This window comes from Maniola hyperantus, chromosome 10 (genome assembly GCF_902806685.2).
Source record: "Maniola hyperantus chromosome 10, iAphHyp1.2, whole genome shotgun sequence".
Lineage (NCBI taxonomy): Eukaryota > Metazoa > Arthropoda > Insecta > Lepidoptera > Nymphalidae > Maniola > Maniola hyperantus.
This window is the reverse complement of record NC_048545.1, coordinates 9,067,750-9,089,307: the sequence shown is the minus strand read 5'-3', so window position 1 is coordinate 9,089,307 and position 21,558 is coordinate 9,067,750. Positions and strand designations below refer to the sequence as shown.

The following is a 21,558-nucleotide window of genomic DNA, read 5'->3' as shown; positions in this document are numbered from 1 at the left end:
ACTAAAGACGGCAACCGGACGGCTTCTAAATTAGTCTATCACTTTTCTTCCGCTGGTCGTTAATTAAACTAGCTCTACTAACAACTTCTTATGATCGTAGACCTTATTTAGAAAATAGATGACCCCTCCTGATTTCTCTCATGTGGATACTTATCTGAAAATCCTTACAGATTATTTTAGAGACAGGGAAGTTCTGTGATGTAAGATATTTCCGTAACAATACAAGGCTGACATTTATCTTATGAAGATCCGACAAATTCATATTATTTCACCAGATGTGAATTGTGATACCAATTTTACCTAAGGTTTTTAAATGATTTTTTGTCAAATGATTGTTTTTGCATGTTTTAGAATGTGCATTTTAATTGCCTTAAAATACCTATTTTGTCTATCATTGGGTTCTGTTCCACTAATTTGATACAATTCCACTAACTAGCTTAAACAGCACCAATTATGCGATTTGCATAAAGGCGCCACATCCATATTAATATTATAAATTCGAAAGTGTGGCTGTCTGTCTGTCTGTCTGTCTGCTAGCTTTTCACAGCCCAACAGTTTAACCGATTTTGATGAAATTTGGTACAGAGTTACATCCCGAGGAAGGACATAGCCTACTTTTTATCCCGGAAAATTTACGAGTTCCCACGGGATTTTTAGAAACCTAAATCCACGCGTACGAAGTCGCGGGCATCATCTAGTTTTCATATAAGTATACCTACTTAGTTAACTTTACTTTTGAGTTGAAACCCCAACGCCACAGCGACTATTTCCATTAGCCCCAAAGATGTTTTAATTACTAATTTTCCCTAGTAGGTTTAACGTAATTTCTAGGTAAACTAAGTATGTATCTATCTACCTAAGCAATTACTTCCACAGACTTAAAAGCGATTCAAAGAACTGTGAAATATTTAAGGCGTTTAAAATCGTTTTATGACATAGAAGTACTAGAAAAGACATCGACAACCAATTTCACGCAGTGACTGCAGCCGTACCTACTAGTATACCTAAATGCGAAAGTGTGTCTGTCTGTTACGTCTTTGCGGTCTATCTGTTTAAACAATTTTGATGAAATTTCATACAGATAAATACACTTGCATCCCGCAGACAGACAATACAAAGGATACCTTTTATCTCGGAAAACCAAAGAGTTCCCACGGTATTTTCTGAATCCCACCCATTCTATGATTCTAATAAGAATATGCTTAAAACGTCGTCATATTATGGCTCATTCGACTAGCAAAAAAAGCTATTAAGGCAAGATTTCATCATCATCGACTATGGCCAAAAATTCTCCTCTCAGTATGAGAAAGGCCATAGTCTACCACGCGGACCATGTGCGGATTGGTAGACTTCACACACCTTTGAGAACATTATGGAGAACTCTCAGGCATGCAGATTCCCTCACCATGTTTTCCTTCACCGTTACAGCAAGTGATATTTAATTAATTAAAACGCACATAATTCCTAAAAGTTAGTGGTGCGTGCCCGGGATCGAAGCCCCGACCTCCGCCGATTAGAAGGCGGACGTCCTAACCACTAGGCTATCACAGCTTCCTAGGCAAGAATTACATATACGTATTTAATTGTCTATTCCAGTGCTGTAACGAAGATAGGTTTATGTTTTATAACACCATTTTTCACCAACACAAGCACTGGTCTACCATAAAAGTATCGGTCCATTCGGCCTCGAACCACCTATGGTAGCCCGTTCTAAGCTTAATTATCTAAGCGTTTTAGAACCCGATTATACGAAGATGGTAATAAAATGGTGCCGCTAACGTGTCCTGTAGCCTTAGTAAGGTTTAACATCTCACCAACATTAATAGCTAGTTTTCGAGTGCGGAAACACTTCAGTGTTAAAGAAAAATGAACCTTGACAGTCTTGTTTTAAAACTGAATTTGTCCATACATTGACAGCCAGCGCTCCAAGCGAAAACGTTGCGAAATTAAAAAATTGTTGTACTGGATGTTTTACTTTAAATCAAGGCAATTTAGGTATTTGTTACTTTGACGTTATTTTTTAATCTAACGTCGCTCGGGTGAGATGTAAAAACACATACTAAGTGGACTGATCAGAAAAACAACTTCGAATCCAGTAGTGGGCATAAACTTTCACCGTCGCGTCGAGGGCGATAATCTAAGATAGGAGATACTTAGGTAGGTAGAGCTTGAATGTGAATTCTTAATTAAAATGAAAATAACACGACGAACTTCCCTTTTTCATAGGGATCTATCTACATACAGAGAAAACCTGCAAACCGAGCAGTTTGAGCTGTAGATAGGTGGATATGTCAGTCAGTCAGTTTTAGCGTTGTCGAGTCTATTTGCACTTTGTTCGTCTGTCTGTTCGCCCGCTTGTAAAGCCTTGTAACTTCTAAATTTGCGAACATAATAATTTCACATGAAAACAAATGATATTATGTAAATCGATGTATCTAATTCAATATCGATGTAATTCAATCTCCATAAGGTCTACTGCTACTGACTAAGGTCAAAAATTACAACTGCAACTTGTGTTTGCTTTTCGACTTGACTTGCTTTCGTCTTTTAGATTAGCTATAAAAAAAATTGAAAATCATTCTGGTAGTTCTCATCTGAATACAAAAAAAGTGATGCAATTCTTTATGACTAGGGCATATAAATCAAAACTGGAAAGCGTTTTTACGCTCCTTATGTAGGCTGCGGTGCCGTGTGCACATTTTGCGTCTTAGATCTCGTGTGTCCGGCTTTCTGCCTACGGTTCGAACGTGGAAAAAATTGCGTCATTATCAGGCAACTCCGACAAAACATTTCGTGTTTGGTAGTGTCATCGAAACTTGATCGAGCATTATATGAAATTTTGTCGGAAATGTGGAACAATAAGTTAACTTTGCTGCAATTCTAAAGGTCATGCACCTGTCGTCCCCCCTTATTACCCTCAAGATTTTAAAAACACCTATAACATTGTCAAACTTTGAAATCGCTGCTCTGAAAAATTAGATTTTCAGACGTACAGCCGACCACGGTGTCGGAAAGTTTTATGATAGCAATACGTTAACTTTGCTGCAATCCCATTCCTAAAATTAGAGCTACTTAACTTGTTATAATAAACTTACTTTCCTTCCATATCCCCATATTAGGTACACTGAAGATTCTAAAAAGGCCTAAAACAATTATGTGTCTAGTCCATGAATGGATCCGTTAGTGGAATGAAACAAAGATAACGCGAAAACCTTCATAATGTTGGTTACTCCACGATTACCTATCTACTGTTTGTTTTCCCACGAAACCTACTAGTTTATAAAATCAATGTTGATAATAGGCGCCCACTAGATTTTCATTATCACATGTTTTTACATTGCAGTTCCCTTTGTTGCTACATGTGAAAAGAAGTTATTCAAACGCGAGGAGAGTAAAAAGATACATAATATGCGTGAGTGTCTCCTATAAGTTTATTAAACGTTTCTTTGAACGTATGTTTTATTGTATTTTTGTTTTGTTTAATTTTCAGAGAATAATGACGATAATTCAAGTTTGAATATGATATATAAGTTTAGACGCAAAAAAGACAAACCAGATGTATTTATCAATCCGGCATCAATCGGACGCTTCTCAGAAGTACAATCTCATAATATACTGATTGAAGTTGACGAGAAACAACGTCAGAAAACTTATGCTATACTTCAAGAACCCAGATCCGACTTTCACAGCAACAGGCTCCGTTACGTTCTCTTAATTTATACGAACCCTATGTGGAATCTGTTTATTTTAACGACCGTTTTCTTTGCATACTTCTTAGAAACAAGTCTCTATACGTTTAGCAAACCCGACGAAAGGTCCTTCTGGTTAATCATGCTCGTGGTATTTTTAAATATGGTTTTCACCATTGATGTAACCATCGTTTTCGGATTGAAATTTTTTGAGCGGTGGCGAATGACATTAAATCTAGTGGAACCGGACACGAAACGTGTAATACTAGATGCTGTTTTGGCATTGCCATATTCCTTCATGTATTTGATGAAACCTCAAGAATACATACCATTTAGTTACCACGCGATTGCTCCTGTAATGGCTACAGCACGTGTTTACAGGATAATTGAGTACTCCTATAGTAAATCTTCGCAAGCTGGCACAAATCAGTGGACTACGTTTTTGGCACAATACCTGATACTGTTCCTACTGTCAGTGCATACTTGGACTTGTATATGGTATTTGTTTGCACATAAAACCTTTGATATACACGAAATACGATCATCCTGGTCAGTGGCAACTGTGAAACTTCCTACTGAGACAACGTTTGATTGGTACTTTGTCGGAGCTTATTGGTCTGTATTGTTTTTTACGACAAACGCATTTGGAGATATATACCCAGTAAATACATATGAAAGAATAACAGCTGCCGTTGCGGTTTTATTAGGATTTCTGCTAACAACAGTAGTTTTTGTCGGTTCTCTGACATCACTATTCATAACCATAACGACTAGACGAGCGAAGTATGTACGGCAATTGAAGAAAATACAAAATCACTTATCGTTGATTAAAATGGATCCTGACACGACAAAGCGTATTATAAGGTGCATTCCTAGTTTAACAAACATTTGCATATAATATGATGGTTGAATAAATTTATGGTTTTATTATAAAACAAAATTTTATACTACTTTAGACAACTTCAACTAAATATTAACTTAACTATCCTTTGTTTTAGATATTACGAGGATCTTTGGTACCAGAAATCTGGCGTGTTTAAACCCAAGCTCATGAAACTGTTACCAGCACCGTTGCAAATGGAAATTTGCTATGATCTTAATGCGGTGCCGCTCTACAGTTCTTTGATATTCAGAAAACTTCCGGAAGCATTCCTTAGAAGACTATCTGTCACAATGACTCACCAGTTTTATTTACCTGGCGACATTGTTTATAATCATAATCAAAACAAGACTATTATGGTAATAATATATTTCTGCATTGTTAAATATTTACACATTGCTCATTGAGTAGCTATTAATAAATACCAATACAAGTGCTATACATACGGAATTTTATGTATCTTTTGTTTTTATTCAACAAGATTTGTGTCACGAATGGCGTCTTAGAACTACTATCCGATGAGGACGACGAAAGTCCAATGATATCTTTTGCTAAGGGCACATGTTTTGGAGAAATCTCACTGGTGTATAATATTCCAGGTATGCCATGTTACTACACAAACATGTTATTAAAATCTTATTTAACGGGAATTATCAAAAACTTCACTTACAGCTCGATGTACTGTTAAAGCAGCGACTTATGTGGAATGTCAAGTTCTTAGCAAAACCGACTTTATTCGGTTAATGATAACTTATCCTGATTTACTTGCCAAGATACGTAATGAAATTCACGAAAGAATTTATCGAAGTCACCGTAGAAAACAAAAGCAGGGAAATAACAGTCAATTATCACTGAATATTTATGCGTCTAAAGATAGGAAAAAGAGCAGCATTAAATGCTTAAAGGACAAATTGCGTTACATTCAAGGTAATCGTTGAAATATTTTTTGCCGGCATACTACACCAATCAATTTGATCAACGATAATTTTTTTCAGGTTTAAGTGACGAAGACAATTTTACTCGAGACGATGAGCTGGATGAAAATTGTTTAGACCTCTATATTTTATCGGAACATGTCAAGAAACGGATCAGTATGTTCACGTGTTTGAATTCAGACTTTCCTTGGATACTGGAATCAGATTGTTACCTCGTAAAATATTGGAAATTATACATGCTTTGCATTGTTTTCTACGTGTGCCTCCTTTATCCTTATTTTATTGGTTTCGAAAGAGAATTTCCAGGAGGAATATTCTTCTATGTAGAAATTGTCATTACAATTTCTTTAATCCTAAATGTGCTCATTACTATCGTCACTGCTGTGAAGACTAAAAAGAAATATATTAATAAATTTCTAAGTATACTAAATTATAGAATGTATACTCTCGGATTTTACATGGATGTGTTTGCCATAATCCCTTTTGAATATATTGTAACAATACACACCAATGCTTCGTATCTAGATAATTACAGAAATCACCTGTTTTATTTATGTAAAGGCACTAAACTTTGCCTAGTGTGGAGATTATCAAGCTTTTTTGATGAGTTGGAAAGGAAATTACTTGCAAATACGATAATAGTCAAGGTGTTGTTTTGAATTCTTGTTTTATTAGAGTTCAGTAGTAAAATGTGTTCTGATAAGCACTTCAGTCAGTTTTTTTTTTGTAATCCAAATTGAAGTAGATAGGTATTTATTAGGTTTTATCAAACTTAAGAATTATAATTTAATAACTTATTAATTAAGGACTTATATATTTTTATAGATTGTCAAGTATTGTGTTTATATCGGATTTATATGCTACTGGTCTGGCGTCATTTTATACATGGAGTCGTGTTTTGTGATTAGATGCTCCCAAAATTCGTGGTTCGCTAGGGCTTTGACCTGGGAAGATCAAAGAAGCGGTATGACATCGAGCAAGTATGTACCTACTAGACTTGCTAATAAAACATGTTGATGTCTTCTAAAATTATCTTGCCAGACATGAGTTCGGTAAACTCCCAGAATTAATTATAAACTTCTTTATTTCAGAACAAAACATCATATACTAACTGCGACATATTTCGCTACTACAACATTGTTATTAGTTGGCTACGGTGATTTTACTCCTGGTGATCATTTTGATATGGGATTCATAGCATTTCTCAGTTTATACGGAGTTTTACTCACTGGATATTGCGTATCTGAATTTTCAGCTGTTGTGACTCATTGGTCTAGGTATGTGAACCAGTAAACTCGTTATAAGTTAAAGATATTTCGCGAACATCCATCCTTCACCATCATCGTTTCATAACGTTTGATATATAATTTTTTAGGACCAAGACAGCTTTTTTGGAAGTTATTATAACTATTGACAGATTTATGAAAGAAAACAAAATGCATCCGGCGATAAAATCGAGAATCATGTCTTTTTATGAGTTGCAATGGCAATATAATGCGGTAAAAGCTTGAAATAAGTTAAATAACATTTTAATACATGAAGCAAGTAGATTTTCTTACGAGTTTTAATACCATCCATAATAATTACTAATATTTACACAAACATCATTATTACATAATAATTACTAATTATAGATAAATGCAAAAATGTGTGGTAGGTTTTCACGGCGGGTTTACGGTATACCTACATAGTTAGGTACATCCCAGGGACGGACAAAGGCTACTTTTGTCTCGGAAAATTAAAGAGTTCCTACAGGTTTTAGATCCTAAATCAACATGGAGGAAGTCGTGGACATCATCTATTTGGTACAGAGATCTAGCTTGCATCCTGGAGACGAACATTGACTACTTTTAAAAACGGAAAATAAAAAAGAGTTCTCGCAGGATTTAAAAAAACTACCTAGGTATATCCACGCAGACGAAGTCACTGGCATCATCTAGTATCAAAATATAATTTGCAGCAATTTTAAATACATATCAAAAATTGCGTAACCGGCAGGATAACTGCAAAGTGTCGCTACTAGATGGCATTAAACAGTCGCTTCAGTACTGAGTTAACATACATATCACCAATTTCGTCACTGGCAGTAAGCGAGACCATGACCGAGTGGTCAAGGCATCGGGCGCGAACCCAGAAGATGCAGGTTCGATTCCTGCCGGTTACGCAATTTTTGATATGTATTTAAAATTATTTGGTAATTTCCTTGAAATGTAGGTAAACACTAAAAAATTATAAAAAATTTGCAGCAAGATTTACTGAGTAGGTACTCAAAATATATAACTAACTTTTTACAGGGTGTTGAACTCACTGGTGAAAATTGGCTTGAGAAAACTGTAGTGCCTTCAGAGCTACGAAAGAAAGTGCTTCATCAGGCGCGATTTAAGACGCTGACTTCAATTAGGTTCTTTCAAGTGAAAAATAAAGCTTACATTCATACGCTAACCGAAAGTATGTACATATTTATGAATGGGACTGCTATCTTGGGTAATGTAATTATTAGGGTGTAAAACGTTTTACACGCACGACCTAATTGTGTCAATAATGCTCGCGTCTGCCAAGACAATTACCGCTAGTCCCAAAACGGATCGTACCTACCTACGTGTTTATGTAACAGATTTTCTACATGCCTTAAATGTCTCGGTCCTGACAATGATTTAAATTACATTTTTGTTCTGTACTTAATTAAAGTATGTTTTTGTTTAACTAAATACCGGTATTGCCTGTTGGGTATTGGCAAGTTAGTTTTTCAAAAGAAATAAGTAGCAATTACAGTAGATGCCATCGAGACCAAATACTGGGATTGCAAAATATAGCCCGATTTCGCTAAATCTAAACTCTAATCAAAATCATAGAAAGCCATTTATTCGAAGTGGACACTTTTTGAATATCAAATGTTAAAAACAACTGAATAGCAGTGACGTATTTAATGGTGATAATTAATTACTCGATTACTATAATTATGACTATAACAATTAGATGTTTTTAATTAGTATATACAAATTCAATAAACTATGTACCTACTTATATGGAACTTCTGACTTAGTATGCGATTTGGCATTGCTGTAGGTAAGCATACCGAGGATATTTCTCAGTACCCTTATTATAAATGCGAAAGTGTGTATGTTTGATGGTTTTTTGATTTGTTGGTTTGTCTTTCAATCACGTCGCAACGGTGCAACGGATTGACGTGATTTTTTGCATGGGTATAGATAAAAACTTGGAAAATCAAAGAGTTGCCACGGGATTTTTATAAACCTTATTCCACCTACTAAAATGAAATAATATTATCACCACAGCTGCCAGAGACATAATTCTACCACCAGGGGAGATAGTATACTACGGCGGGACCGTTACAAGAGATCTGTATATAATTGAAAGCGGTTATTGTTTGGTGACTTGCAAGGAGATGAGAGAAACTAAGAGGGAACGTGTCATTGGCCCCGGCAACCATTTGGGTTTATTGGTGTTGCTGTACGGCGTGCCGGCTGTCAGCACTGTAATGACTCTTACACATTGCAAAGTAAGTGATCATTAATTCGATGCGCAATAACATCTGTTAGAAGAGATCGGTGCGTGTGAGAATAATTAACCTTTTAACTTTGTCAAAAGAACTTATCGTAATATATAAAGCACAAAAAAAAATTTCTAACTAGGTATGTCCGTTATAGACTTTGAAACCATCCAACCAATGTGCTCCAAACCCGTTTCATTAAAAAGGCAATAATGCGAAGATGGTTTAAGACCCACACGCTTGGTATCCACTAGCTGTAAAGAATATTTGAGATTAAACTTAACAAAATTGGTTGTCTTAACTAATTTAACGAACTTTATTAAACGTAATTTCTTTCAGCTAATAAGTATCAGCCATTTTGCGTATACATCAGCTTTGAATCTGTTCCCGGATATGCGAGAACATGACGGGTTACTTTTACCGGAAGAGTTAAAGAAAATAGAGCAAATCGCGAAATCTCAAAACACAGACGCTTATTTGAAACATTACAACGTTTTGACGGATAAACAAAATAAAAAAAAGATAACGAACATTCTGCAAGATTTTTTAAATGGTAATATTTTAAGCTTGCAAAATAAATCCTAGCGATTTTTGTCTGATATTAGTTTAGGAAATTAAATCTACACTAATAATATGATAAAGAGGTACAGTTAGAGTAATCTGCGGAACCACTGCGATTATAATAAAAATTCATTCACTATTTGAAATATACATTATTCCAGATGGACATAGGCAACAGCTAATATTATATATAGGTATATATATAAAATAATCAGTGTCTGTCTGTTCAGTAGCTATGCGTTCGGTGACGCGCGAATCGCATTGCAGCGCATGCTGGGTTTCAAGTTGTTTATGATAAATCACACAATTGTTGTTTCTATTTTTCAAATTACTAGATTCCTTCATAAACGTTCTGGAGGATTATAGAAAAAAGAAGGAGAACTATGTAAAATCATACAAACAGTTCAATGTGTTTAGCAATCTGTCTCCGTATCTGCTGATGCCGATAGCAATCAAACCAGACGGCGTATTTCTTAAAACCTGGGCCATCTTAAGAGTATGTGCGGCTTATCTACTCAGTTTACTGATTCCGGTAAGTCGTTGGTCATTTCATATTTACAAACTGATTTTGGTAATACAGTTTGTAAATATGAAATTGTATGACACACAAATTGTCTATTTTTTTGTATTTTCTTAAGAATAGTATTAGAAATCACGTCATGTATCGCCACTCGCCAGACACTTAGTATCATGGCAACCCCGGGGACCAGACATCCATAAAGTTTAAAAGTTTAAGGGTGTATGGCAGGGGGTTGTCACGACACTAAGTGTCTGGCAATGCATGGCGTGATTTCTAATACTATTCCAAAGGAAATACAAAAAAATTAGACTTTACACATTGACGTAAGATTTTTTACACTTTTATTACCAGTTATCTCCCAAAGCCACCATAATCCAAATAAACGTTCCTTCCAATGTTGGGGACAATACGCAGAGAAACTTTCAGCATTTATAAAATAACGAGTCTGGCACGCGTTTTGGTCTAAGTCCATAATAAAAATCAAATCAAACAAATTAAACGTATTTTCAGATTGTCATAGCTACAGCTCCTACGTGTAACCGTTTCAATATTCCAGTAGTATTTTTGGAGTGTTTTTGTTACGCAGATTTGTATTTGATGCTACACGTTGCCTACTATGGTCCCAAAAACCAGCTTATCTATCACCCATATTTAACGGCAAGAAATTATTTGAGGGTAAGAATAGCTATACTTACCTACAGCGACCAGATTTCACAACTTATTTTTTAATTGCCACGTTTTGTTAACGACGTTGTATCCTAATTCCAATACGTATATAACACGTCAAATTCCACAAATAAGACGAGCGGTTTTACAATTTAGGTCACCAATTGGTCCTGGTTCATCTAAACACAAATAGATTTTACAAATTGTTAAATGATTTTTTTTGTAATCTTACGATTACACCACGCTCAACGGCTTTGATGTATTTTTATAACAAAGCAAATTGGATATCTGTTTGTATCCATCAGGTCTCACTTATTTTTGAAAGCAACAATTCTCATTTTATTTTTATTTTTATTACTATGTTTTGTTGAACCACCATCAGAATCATACAAAAATTACATTAGGTACTCAAATCCTAGGTGCTAAGTTATTATAATATAATTCAAATTATAGGCGGCTACAGCATGCAAATTTAGTCAGATAAGTTGTGCGTAAGAACGAATTTAAAAAAACGTGTCCCTTTTACTTTACAAAGTTCAAGATTTAACTTCAATATCTCAACTTGTTTTTCGTAATGTTTTCAATTTCAGAGGACATTCATAGTAGATCTTCTCACATGTTTCCCATGGTACGCCGTATGGAAACTGTTCATTCCAAAGCACGACGAATATCATACTCCGGAGGACCATCAAATTAATATCCACATGTACCATTGTATCATCAGAATGGTTAACGTTTTGCAAATTTATAAACTTTATGCGGCATTTTGGGCAGAGTCGATCGCTGCATTGAAAAGGGTTGGTATTACATACTTCGTGAGGTCTATATTTCACAGTCATTACAATTTTTGTGTGCTTCATTCACTACATTATCAACTTATAAAGCGATGGAATTGCCGAGGTTGAAATATGGTTCGCTAAAACTAAAAGACGAAAGTAGCTGTACTTCTAATTTTAGCGTACCACTACTTAGTACCTAGGTACCCAGTCTACGGGGTGGTAGACTCAAAAAAAACCGGCCAAGTGCGAGTCAGGCTCGCGCAATGAGGGTTCCGTACTACAGTCGTATTTTTTCGACATTTTGCACGATAATTCAAAAACTATAATGCATAAAAATCAATAAAAATCTGTTTTAGAATGTACAGGTGAAGAGCATATGATACCCCACTTGATATACTCACTTCGAAAGTTGAAAATACTAATTATTAGTTCATGACCACAATTTTTTTTTTTTTTTGTGTGATCTAACCCTAAATTCACGGTTTTCAGATTTTTCCCCAAATGTCAGCTTTAAGATCTACCTACCTGCCAAATTTCATGATTCTAGGTCAACGGGAAGTACCCTGTAGGTTTCTTGACAGACAGACAGACAGACAACAAAGTGATCCTATAAGGGTTCCGTTTTTCCTTTTGAGGTACGGAACCCTAAAAACACGGATTAATGGACAGATAAAAGTTCTTGAAGTTCTTGATAATTATGATACTACTAACTGATGCCGGCGACTTCGTTCGTGTGCATTCAGGTTTTAAAAATCCCGCTGGAACTCTTTGATTTTCCGGGATAAAAAGTAGCATATGTCACTCTCCAGGTCTTTGACCATACCCATGCAATAAATCACGTCAATCCGTTGCGACGTGATTGAACGACAAACCAACAAAAACACTTTCGCATTTATAATATGGATAGTAATGAAATAATTAAATTTCTGAGACATATTTTTTTAACTAGCGCTTGGCTCCAATCAGTCCTGATTTCAGGCATACCTGATGAGCGTCGTGCAGTTCTTTCTACTTACCCTGTTTTTCTTAAATCTCTACACATCAATACTAATAACAATGACATGTAGATATGTATTTGCTTATGATTATGATGATTTTGCCAAGAAACTTGATAAATTGTCGTTAGCTGGACCGTACATGAAAACAACGTATAACTTAAGAGGAAATATGATTTGTAAGGAAGGTATGTTTTCTTCCAACAAAGTATTTGTATTTTCGAGTTTTACTTTACTTTTAAAATCCTGAACTCACAGGATTAGTACTGGATGTTAGCTAGGTTAGCTACTGAATCCAACTCGGCTGGGTAACGGTCGGGAAGCTTCGAGATGTCTTCTCGTCTAAACTTCTTCAGCGCTTCAATTCAACTGTGTGTCGCCAGTGATGACATATGCGAGGCATGGTCGCTCACTGTGGGCCTCATAAGAAAGCTTAGTCACTCAGGGAGAGAGCTACAGATACTTGGAGTTTCTCTACGTGATCAGATCTGAAATGAGGAGAGTTGCAAAGCTGAAGTTGCAATGAGCAGGGCGCATAGTTCGAAAAACCGCTAGACGTTTGGGCCCCAAGGTGATTTCAGGCGGCGCGGCGCAAGATGTGGCTACAAGAGACATTATAATATATGGGCGTCTATTAGTTTACGATGATGATGACTGGATGTTAAGTGACCTGAAATGCCTTGTCCGTTTATTACGTTGATAAATCAGTTAATCAGGCTACGTAGCTATTTTTTTAGTAAAGATTAGATGTTTATAGATTCCACTACTTTATTACAATTAATTTACTTTTATACCAGGTTCTTGGATAGATGGCAGGAAAATATTTACAGACAATTATCTAACTCCAAGCAAAGTATATTTGCTGGCTTACTATTGGTCAGCTACGAGTTTCACAGGCGCAGGCTTTGGTGATATCACGGCCCAAGATACTGCCCACATGATACTCTCAATTTGCATCAACATACATGGAGTTTTGTTTTTTGGGTGGGTGATTTTATTCGTCATTCGTAATCCTAAAATGGACATTGGTTGATTAGAATTCAGAAAACTTGTCTGAAGAAACGTAGGTACAATATTTTAGGAAGGTGAACTGGGCGTGAGCTTTTTTGGAGGAAGCCATTTTGGAAGTGTTTTAATCTTGTCTAGAATTACAGTGTGCAGTGTCGTAAATAAAAATATGACTACTAAATAGCAGGTATTCTTTTTAGGTACGTGTATGCACGTATAGCATCATTAAAAGCGATGGCGGATCAAGTGGTTACTACATTCCAGGAGAATTTTAAGCATTTAGAGCTATTTTTAAATCGGGAGAAGGTACCATATCTGTTGAAAAAGTCCGTCTTGGAGTACTGGAAATATCAATGGAAAAGAACCGGTGGCTGGTCGGTAAGTCAATATTATGTTGTAACTTTTATCGTACCCAATCTTTCACTTAAAGTCTGATATCATTTCAACAATTACGCTCGAAAAATTTATTAAAACCAGTCTTCTCCATATTAAGCATCAAAAAATTTTGGGGAAACTACATGCCAATTTAAACGAAGACGCAGTTTTATACATGTACGAAAATACCTTAAGAGAAATACCGTTATTTGAAGATATGGAGTATTCTTTCTTTAGAGCTTTCGCGAAAAAACTTAAGGAGCGATATTTTCAAAAAGGCTACATGGTGATGAGATCTAATGAGGTCACAAGTAACATGTACATTATTTACCGCGGCAAAGTGAGTGAATTTCTCGTTTAAGATTCTGGTTTTATATGAGTCATGATACTTTAACGTTTCATTGAAACCTTATTTTTAAAGGTGGATATTATCAGCAATATTAACGAAGTTGAAGCCTGTATGGGGCCGGGAGGAATTTTCGGAAATATTCGCGGCACATCAAAATATTTAACCATGTCAAATGTGGTGGCTTCTAGAAACATAGATTTGCTTAATATAGATGGGGCAGAATTCTATGCACTATTAAAGGTAATTTATAAAATAATGAAATCTATGTCAAAGATTTGCCTTACTTTTATATGGTTGTGTTTGTTCGTGTGCACGTAAAACTCTCTCCGGTTCTGTCGCATTGTCGTCCCACTGAACTGTAGGAGTAAAGGATTACAGAATACCTAGATTAGGAGACTATGGGATCCTGCGTAGATGGCTAGATTCTGTGAGCTTATATGTAAGTATTAAGTATTTTATTTTGCCTTTTATTTCTTTTTAGAGTTATCCAACAGTGTTGAGAAAAGTTAAATATTCGGTGGATTCGACTACTAAAGATTACGTTTTACCAACGGTCATGTCTGAAAAATCCAGCATGGAAGTAAGTAGGAAAAGAAATGCTATATCATTATAGTTACATTACCTATCTGTTTAAAACAGGTTATCAATTTAAGTTTATCAGTATAGGTAAGGGTCCGTTCAGGACCAGATAGAGTAGGTATGGAGCTTCTGTCTCCGATAAATTATTGGTTTTCGTGACGTATACCTACACATCTCTTCTACCTAAATATTGTTTCAAAATTAATACAAATTTAATTTTTTAACAGTTAGAGTCGTATCCCCTAACGTATAAAGCCGATGAGGACGAAGAAGAAGAAGCAGATCCTAACTTATTTCTAGATGTAAGTGACAAAATTCACTATTTTCCATACGAGTAAGTATTGTGTGTTGTTGATTTGCTGGAATTCCCAGAGATATTACGATATTATAATTAAGAGTTCCCTGAATATTGGCGCCGATTTTATTGTCATTCTCTGAACAAAATTTAGAGTATCTGCATCTTTTTCTTTTTAATATTTCTAAAAAAGGACGGAACATGAATTTTACATTTAAAGACTCTAAATTTTAGTGCGCTTTACAAATTTAAACAATAGGCTCGCGACTGGCAGCTAATGTCACGAGGTTTAACAGCTCAAAATTAAATTTAAAACTGTCAAACTGTGTCTGTCCTTTTCATATGACATTAGTAAGAAGAGGATGCGAATGCTCTAAAATTTAGTTGTGCTCAGAATCAGTACTACAGTCAGTTTAAAATTTCAGAGCCCTGACAAAAGCGTTGCCGAATCTCATGGATCAAGATCCATAACTTCTGGCGATTACGCTGACTACATTTCAGCCGCTTGGCTTTTATTTCAACCGCACAGGTAACTATAATATTAAGCTCGTATGTATCTACCTTTTTTGTTGACGGAAAAGATTTCCTTGAGATTAGAAATTATAAAATCTCCCGAAAGAACCCGATATCCGACTTCTGGGATATCAGGTTAAGTAGGATTTCTACCATGACGCGTCGTCCATTCTCAGCGCATACCTCTGGAAAGCTTTGGGCATACTTTATACCCTCATTCGATGAAGAGGTCCAGACTAAGTAATCTTGGAGTCACCGGGGCAATACGGGGGTTGTTACTATCGACTGAAAGTAACCAGAATAATTTTGTTCATGTAGATGCTACGATGGTAAAGCCCGCATTGTCTCAGGGCTTGTATACATATCACGGAAGAACCCGGGAATGAAGTATAGTGGGCAGCAAGTCAGGTAGCTTGTTATTGTGTACGCAATCAAACTGCATACTTTGACTAATATAATTATTGTTTCTAGGTGGTTCCGTAGCAGCGTTGTGCCAGATTCTAATTGGCTAACATTTATAGGTAGGTAGATGTCCTTTGTTTCATTCGATTATTATATTATTATCATCATCATCATGGTCAACCCATCGCCGGCTCACTACTGAGTACGGGTCTCCTCTCAGAATGAGAAGGGTTTGGCCATAGTCCAACACGCTGGCCCTGTGCGGATTAGCAGACTTCACACACCTTTGAGAACATTAAGAACTCTCAGGTGTGCAGGTTTCTTCACGATGTTTTCCTTCACCATTAAAGAAAGTGATATATAATATTATCACAAAAATATAAATTTATTAAAATACCTACTAACTGACACAGCTTAACACCTCCAGCTAACTATAGAGCTAATAATAGAGCCTCAATAGCTCAACTGGTAAAGGAGTGGACTGAAAACCGAAAGGTCGACGGTTTAAAACCCCACCCGTTGTGTGTCGTACCTACTCCTAGCACAAGCTTGACGCTTAGTTGGAGAGGAAAGGGGAATATTAGTAATTTAACAGGGCTAATATTCTTTTTTTTTTAAACTTCACTTACAAATCTGCGGAGTATATAAATTGTTTAAGTAAGTAATAAATATGGGTTGAATATACTTACAGATTATTTGATTATGGTTCTCTCGTACGTGGACTTCATGATTCTTGTGTACCAAATGGCGTTTCTATCCAACGCTTACTTCTTCCACATGTGCCTAGTGTTCGACGTCATCTTCTTGTACAAGGCTTTCCTAGACATACACAGTGGCTACATGAACAGATATGGAGATTATGTGTTAAAACCAAGGAAAGTGCGCCAAATGTATGTAAGATATATCTTTTTATACGTATAGAATACCTAGATGATGACTTCGTTCGTGTAGATTTAGATTTTTCAAATCTTTAATACTCCGGGATGAAAAGCCGGTCAACAGCCGGATAAAAACGGTTCAACAGATTTTGATGAAATTTGGTACAGAGTTAGCTTACATCCCGGGGAAGGACATAGGCTACTTTATATCCCAGAAAATAAAGAGTTCTCACGGGATTTAAAAAAAAAACCTAAATCCACGCAGACGAAGTCGCGGGCATCAGCTAGTCAGATATACATTTTGCAGGTATTTTTCTAAAGTCTATCTACGGAGGAGGGATTTTTTAGCGAACTTACCGATATCATACTTAGCGTTTGCAATGTCTCTCCGTCCGTCGGTGCAGCATGCTTTATTCTGTTATTTGCGAACACCACAGCTTTTCAGGATTTCCTACTTGTTCACCTATAGACAGCACAGGAAAATAAATATCGGATCAGCGAACCTATTTCTGAAATTGACGTAAGTACATAACTACTAGTCATCATCATCATGATCAACCCATCGTCGGCTCACTACAGAGCACCGGTCTCCTCTCAGAGCGAGAAGGGTTTGACCACAGTCTACCACGCTGGCCATGTGCGGATTGGTAGATTTCACACACCTTTGAGAACATTATGGAGAACTCTCAGGCATGCAGGTTTCCTCGCGATGTTTTCCTTCACCGTTAAAGCAAGCGATATTTAATTAATTAAAACGCACATTACTCCGAAAAGTTAAGAGGTGTGTGCCCGGGTTCGAACCCCCGACCTCCGCTTAGAAGGCGGACGTCCTAACTAATAGGCTATCACAGCTAAAGAACTAATGTTCAAATAATTTGTTAACTAGCTTATGCTCGCGACTTCGTCCGCGTGGACTACACAAAATTCAAACCCCTATTTCATCCCCTTAGGGGTAGAATTTTCAAAAATCCTTTCTTAGCGGATGCCTACGTCATAATAGCTATCTGCATGCCAAATTTCAGCCCGATCCGTCCAGTAGTTTGAGCTGTGCGTTGATAGATCAGTCAGTCAGTCAGTCAGTCAGTCAGTCAGTCAGTCACCTTATCCTTTTATATATTTAGATATAGACAAATGAGGAACACAATAAGTTATAGCCTCATTCAGAGTAGCGAACCATGTTTCGACCAATCTTTAGATCGAAGCCATTTATACTTTTACAGCTTGAAAGGTACCAGATAGTAGATACCTTCTTATTTCGGTTGGATAGTTATCTACTTACCTAAAATGTTAAATGAATACCATGATACCAAAAATCTAGAAAAAATGCTAGATTATATCTATCTAAATATATAAAATGAATAGCTGACTGACTGATCTATCAACGCACAGCTCAAACTACTGGATGGATTGGGCTGAAAATTGGCATGCAGATAGCTATTAATGACGTTGATATCCGCTAAGGATTTTTGAAAATTCAACCCCTAAGGGGGTAAAATAGGGGTTTAAAATTTGTGTAGTCCATGTGGACGAAGTCGCGGGCATAAGCTAGATTTACATATGGTAAGATGTGGAACGATGGCAAAGTAAGAGTGAAAAGGCATTTTCTAAAACAGCACTTTCCAACCTAGACCACAACAATGCTATCCATTAGACATGATTGTAATCAAGCTCCTAAGTTGAATAAAAACCGGCCAAGTACGAGTCAGACTAGCGCACCGAGGGTTCCGTAGTACAGTCATATTGTTACGACTGCATGATAAATCAAAAACTATGCATAAAAATAGACAAAAATCTGTTTTAGAATGTACAGATAAAGCCCTTTCACATGATACCCCACTTGGTATAGTTATCTCACTTTGAAAATTGAAAATACTAATTATTTGCTCATGAACACATTTTTTTAATGATGAAACCACTAATCCACGGATTTCGAATTTATTTCTATACTTGTGCTAAGATCTACCTACCTGCCAAATTTCAGAATTCTAGGTCAACGGGAAGTACCCTATAGGTTTTCTTGACAGACACGACAGATGGACAGATAGACAGACAACGAAGTGATCCCATAAGCGTTCCTTTTGCGGTACGGAACCCTTAAAACTATCTTTTTACTTGCCATTGCAATGGCATCTAAATCCTTATTCTTCCAGAACAATTGCGATATGGGCGTCGTTGCTAACACACGTGAATGCGTGTTTATTTTTCAAATTGTCCTGCCTCACTCCAGTTCAATGCACATCCGCTAATTGGATATCGAAAGAAGAGTTGAACTTGCGAGGAAACTACGCTGAGGTAAGGTTTTCATAATCATTTAACTCCTATCGAAGCATATTTTCTTACCTTTATAAATATTAATAGTAGAAAATATACCTACTCAATACTCACTCTTCTTTCAGAAAAACTTCTTTCCACTTTACATAGCATCTCTATGGTACATGTTTAATTTGCTTACCATAACAGGAACAGGAGACGTTTCCTCCCAGAATGATTTTGAAGTCATTGAAACTGTATTTATAACCATAGTCATAAAATTCTGCACAGGTAAGTCAGTGAAATTTAACATATTATACTTCATGCTTTGTCCTCGGAATTAGATAAGATTACAAGTAGTAACACCAATGTGTTGCCAATCCTGCACTGTATTTGAGATTTTTTAGGGTTGCGTACCTCAAAAGGAAAAACGGAACCCTTATAGGATCACTGTTCTCTGTCTGTCTGTCTGTCAAGAATCCTACAGGGTACTTCCCGTTGACCTAGAATCATGAAATTTGGCAGGTAGGTAGATCTTATAGCTGACATTTGGGGAAAAATCTGAAAACCGTGAATTTAGGGTTAGATCACACAAAAAAAATTAAATTGTGGTGATGAACTAATAATTAGTATTTTCAACTTTCGAAGTGAGTGACTATATCAAGTGGGGTATCATATGAAAGGTATTCACCTGTACATTCTAAAACAGATTTTTATTTATTTTTATGCATCATAGTTTTTGAATTATCGTGCAAAATGTCGAAAAATACGACTGTAGTACGGAACCCTCATTGCGCGAGCCTGACTCGCACTTGGCCTATTTTTATTTTCTTCCGGTGGATTCGGTGTCATGATACTGGTCACACCGACCTGCAACCTTCATTACACTCACTTTGTACACAAAATTGTAAACTGTGCATTGTACTCTAATTATTAGGTGTTGGAGTGAAAGGTGCCTTGAGTGTGTTTTGTGGTGTTGCGTATACTTTGTATGGTATTCCTGTTTAGTTGTGGGATGTCAGGTGGTGCATATGACATGCACGTTGTACCATAAAGATTTGGCTGTTTTGGCGAAATTTGAGGGCTTCGCCCGCGTGGATTTAGGTTTTTAAAAATCCCGTATAGCCTATGTCACTCAGGAATAATGGAGCTTTCTACTGGTGAAAGAATTTTTTAAATCGGTTCAGTAGTTTCAAAGATTACCCCCTACAAACAAACTTAACGAAATTACCTCTTTATAATATTAGTATAGATTAAGATGCCCGCTATTACGTCCGCGTGGAATTAGGTTTTTTAAAATCCTGAGGGAACTCTTTGATTTTCCGGGATAAAAAGTTGCCTAAGTCAATTTTTGGAATACAAGCTACCTCTACCAAATTTCATACAAATCAGGTAAACTTATGGGCCTTTAAGAGTCCCGTGGGAACTCTTTGATTTTCCGGGATAAAAAGCCTATGTCCTTCCCCGAGATGGTAAGCTAACTCTGGACCAAATTTCATCAACATCGGTTAGACTGTTGGGCCGTGAAAAGGTAGCAGACAGAAAGACACACTTCCGCATTTATAATATACTAGCTGATCCCCGCGGCTTCGCCCGCGTAGATTTAGGTTTTTAAAGATCCCGTATAGCCTATGTCACTCAGGAATAATGTAGCTTTCTACTGGTGAAAGAATTTTTAAAATCGGTTCAGTAGTTCTAAAGATTACCCCCTACAAACAAACTTAACGACATTACCTCTTTATATAATACAACGGGCCGTGCAGCAGAAATCGTAATATTTTAATTTCGCCATAACTTCAAAACCAAACGTCCAATTTTAATCATTCAAAGACCAAATATTATCTTCATAAACTGTTCTTAGTGATGAAATCATTTATTTTGATAAGGATTAATAGCATGAGTAAAATAAACGCGTTTAAATGTAGTCCAAAAAAAATTCAAGATTTTTAAATAAAAAAATGGTTGCTGTGCCTCACTCGACATAGATGGGTATAGTGTGTCGCGGACTTTTTTGTAGATATTTATAAGATCTACAATTAATTAGAACATTTTATGGTTCTATCTTTTATAGTTTAGGCAGCGTACGCAAAATAAGTAACTTTTCTGGTTGATTTTTTACACCTTGTGTCCGAAAAACCCAAATATCTTACGGAACCCTATTTTTTTCCAAAATAAAATATAGCCTATGTTACTCGTGGATAATGTAGCTTTCGAATGGTGAAAGAATTTTTAAAATCGGTCCAGTAGTTTTTGAGCCTATTCAGTACAAACAAACAAACAAACAAACAAAGTTTTCCTCTTTATAATATTAGTGTAGAATAGTTAGTTAGGTATTTTAAGTTTACGAATTGTAGCCAGTTTAGCGACCCAAAT

The 21,558-nt window shown here is 36.3% G+C and overlaps 1 protein-coding gene across 1 annotated transcript in view; it reads left to right on the top strand.

The window, feature by feature from the left end:
• Positions 1-21,558, top strand: part of LOC117986036 (uncharacterized) — a 28,989-nt gene that overhangs the window by 4,487 nt on the left and 2,944 nt on the right. Inside the window, exons 2-28 of the mRNA XM_069501635.1 lie at positions 3,344-3,412; positions 3,491-4,553; positions 4,688-4,928; positions 5,051-5,168; positions 5,242-5,496; positions 5,565-6,151; positions 6,330-6,484; positions 6,596-6,781; positions 6,880-7,003; positions 7,799-7,952; positions 8,801-9,024; positions 9,355-9,568; positions 9,912-10,108; positions 10,607-10,771; positions 11,353-11,559; positions 12,520-12,724; positions 13,334-13,520; positions 13,745-13,922; positions 14,038-14,259; positions 14,341-14,508; positions 14,750-14,848; positions 15,075-15,149; positions 15,568-15,671; positions 16,127-16,176; positions 16,749-16,947; positions 19,086-19,227; positions 19,332-19,476. Of these exons, the coding sequence (XP_069357736.1) occupies positions 3,344-3,412; positions 3,491-4,553; positions 4,688-4,928; positions 5,051-5,168; positions 5,242-5,496; positions 5,565-6,151; positions 6,330-6,484; positions 6,596-6,781; positions 6,880-7,003; positions 7,799-7,952; positions 8,801-9,024; positions 9,355-9,568; positions 9,912-10,108; positions 10,607-10,771; positions 11,353-11,559; positions 12,520-12,724; positions 13,334-13,520; positions 13,745-13,922; positions 14,038-14,259; positions 14,341-14,508; positions 14,750-14,848; positions 15,075-15,149; positions 15,568-15,671; positions 16,127-16,176; positions 16,749-16,947; positions 19,086-19,227; positions 19,332-19,476 (5,733 nt within the window). The remainder of the gene's footprint in view (positions 1-3,343; positions 3,413-3,490; positions 4,554-4,687; positions 4,929-5,050; positions 5,169-5,241; positions 5,497-5,564; positions 6,152-6,329; positions 6,485-6,595; positions 6,782-6,879; positions 7,004-7,798; positions 7,953-8,800; positions 9,025-9,354; positions 9,569-9,911; positions 10,109-10,606; positions 10,772-11,352; positions 11,560-12,519; positions 12,725-13,333; positions 13,521-13,744; positions 13,923-14,037; positions 14,260-14,340; positions 14,509-14,749; positions 14,849-15,074; positions 15,150-15,567; positions 15,672-16,126; positions 16,177-16,748; positions 16,948-19,085; positions 19,228-19,331; positions 19,477-21,558) is intronic.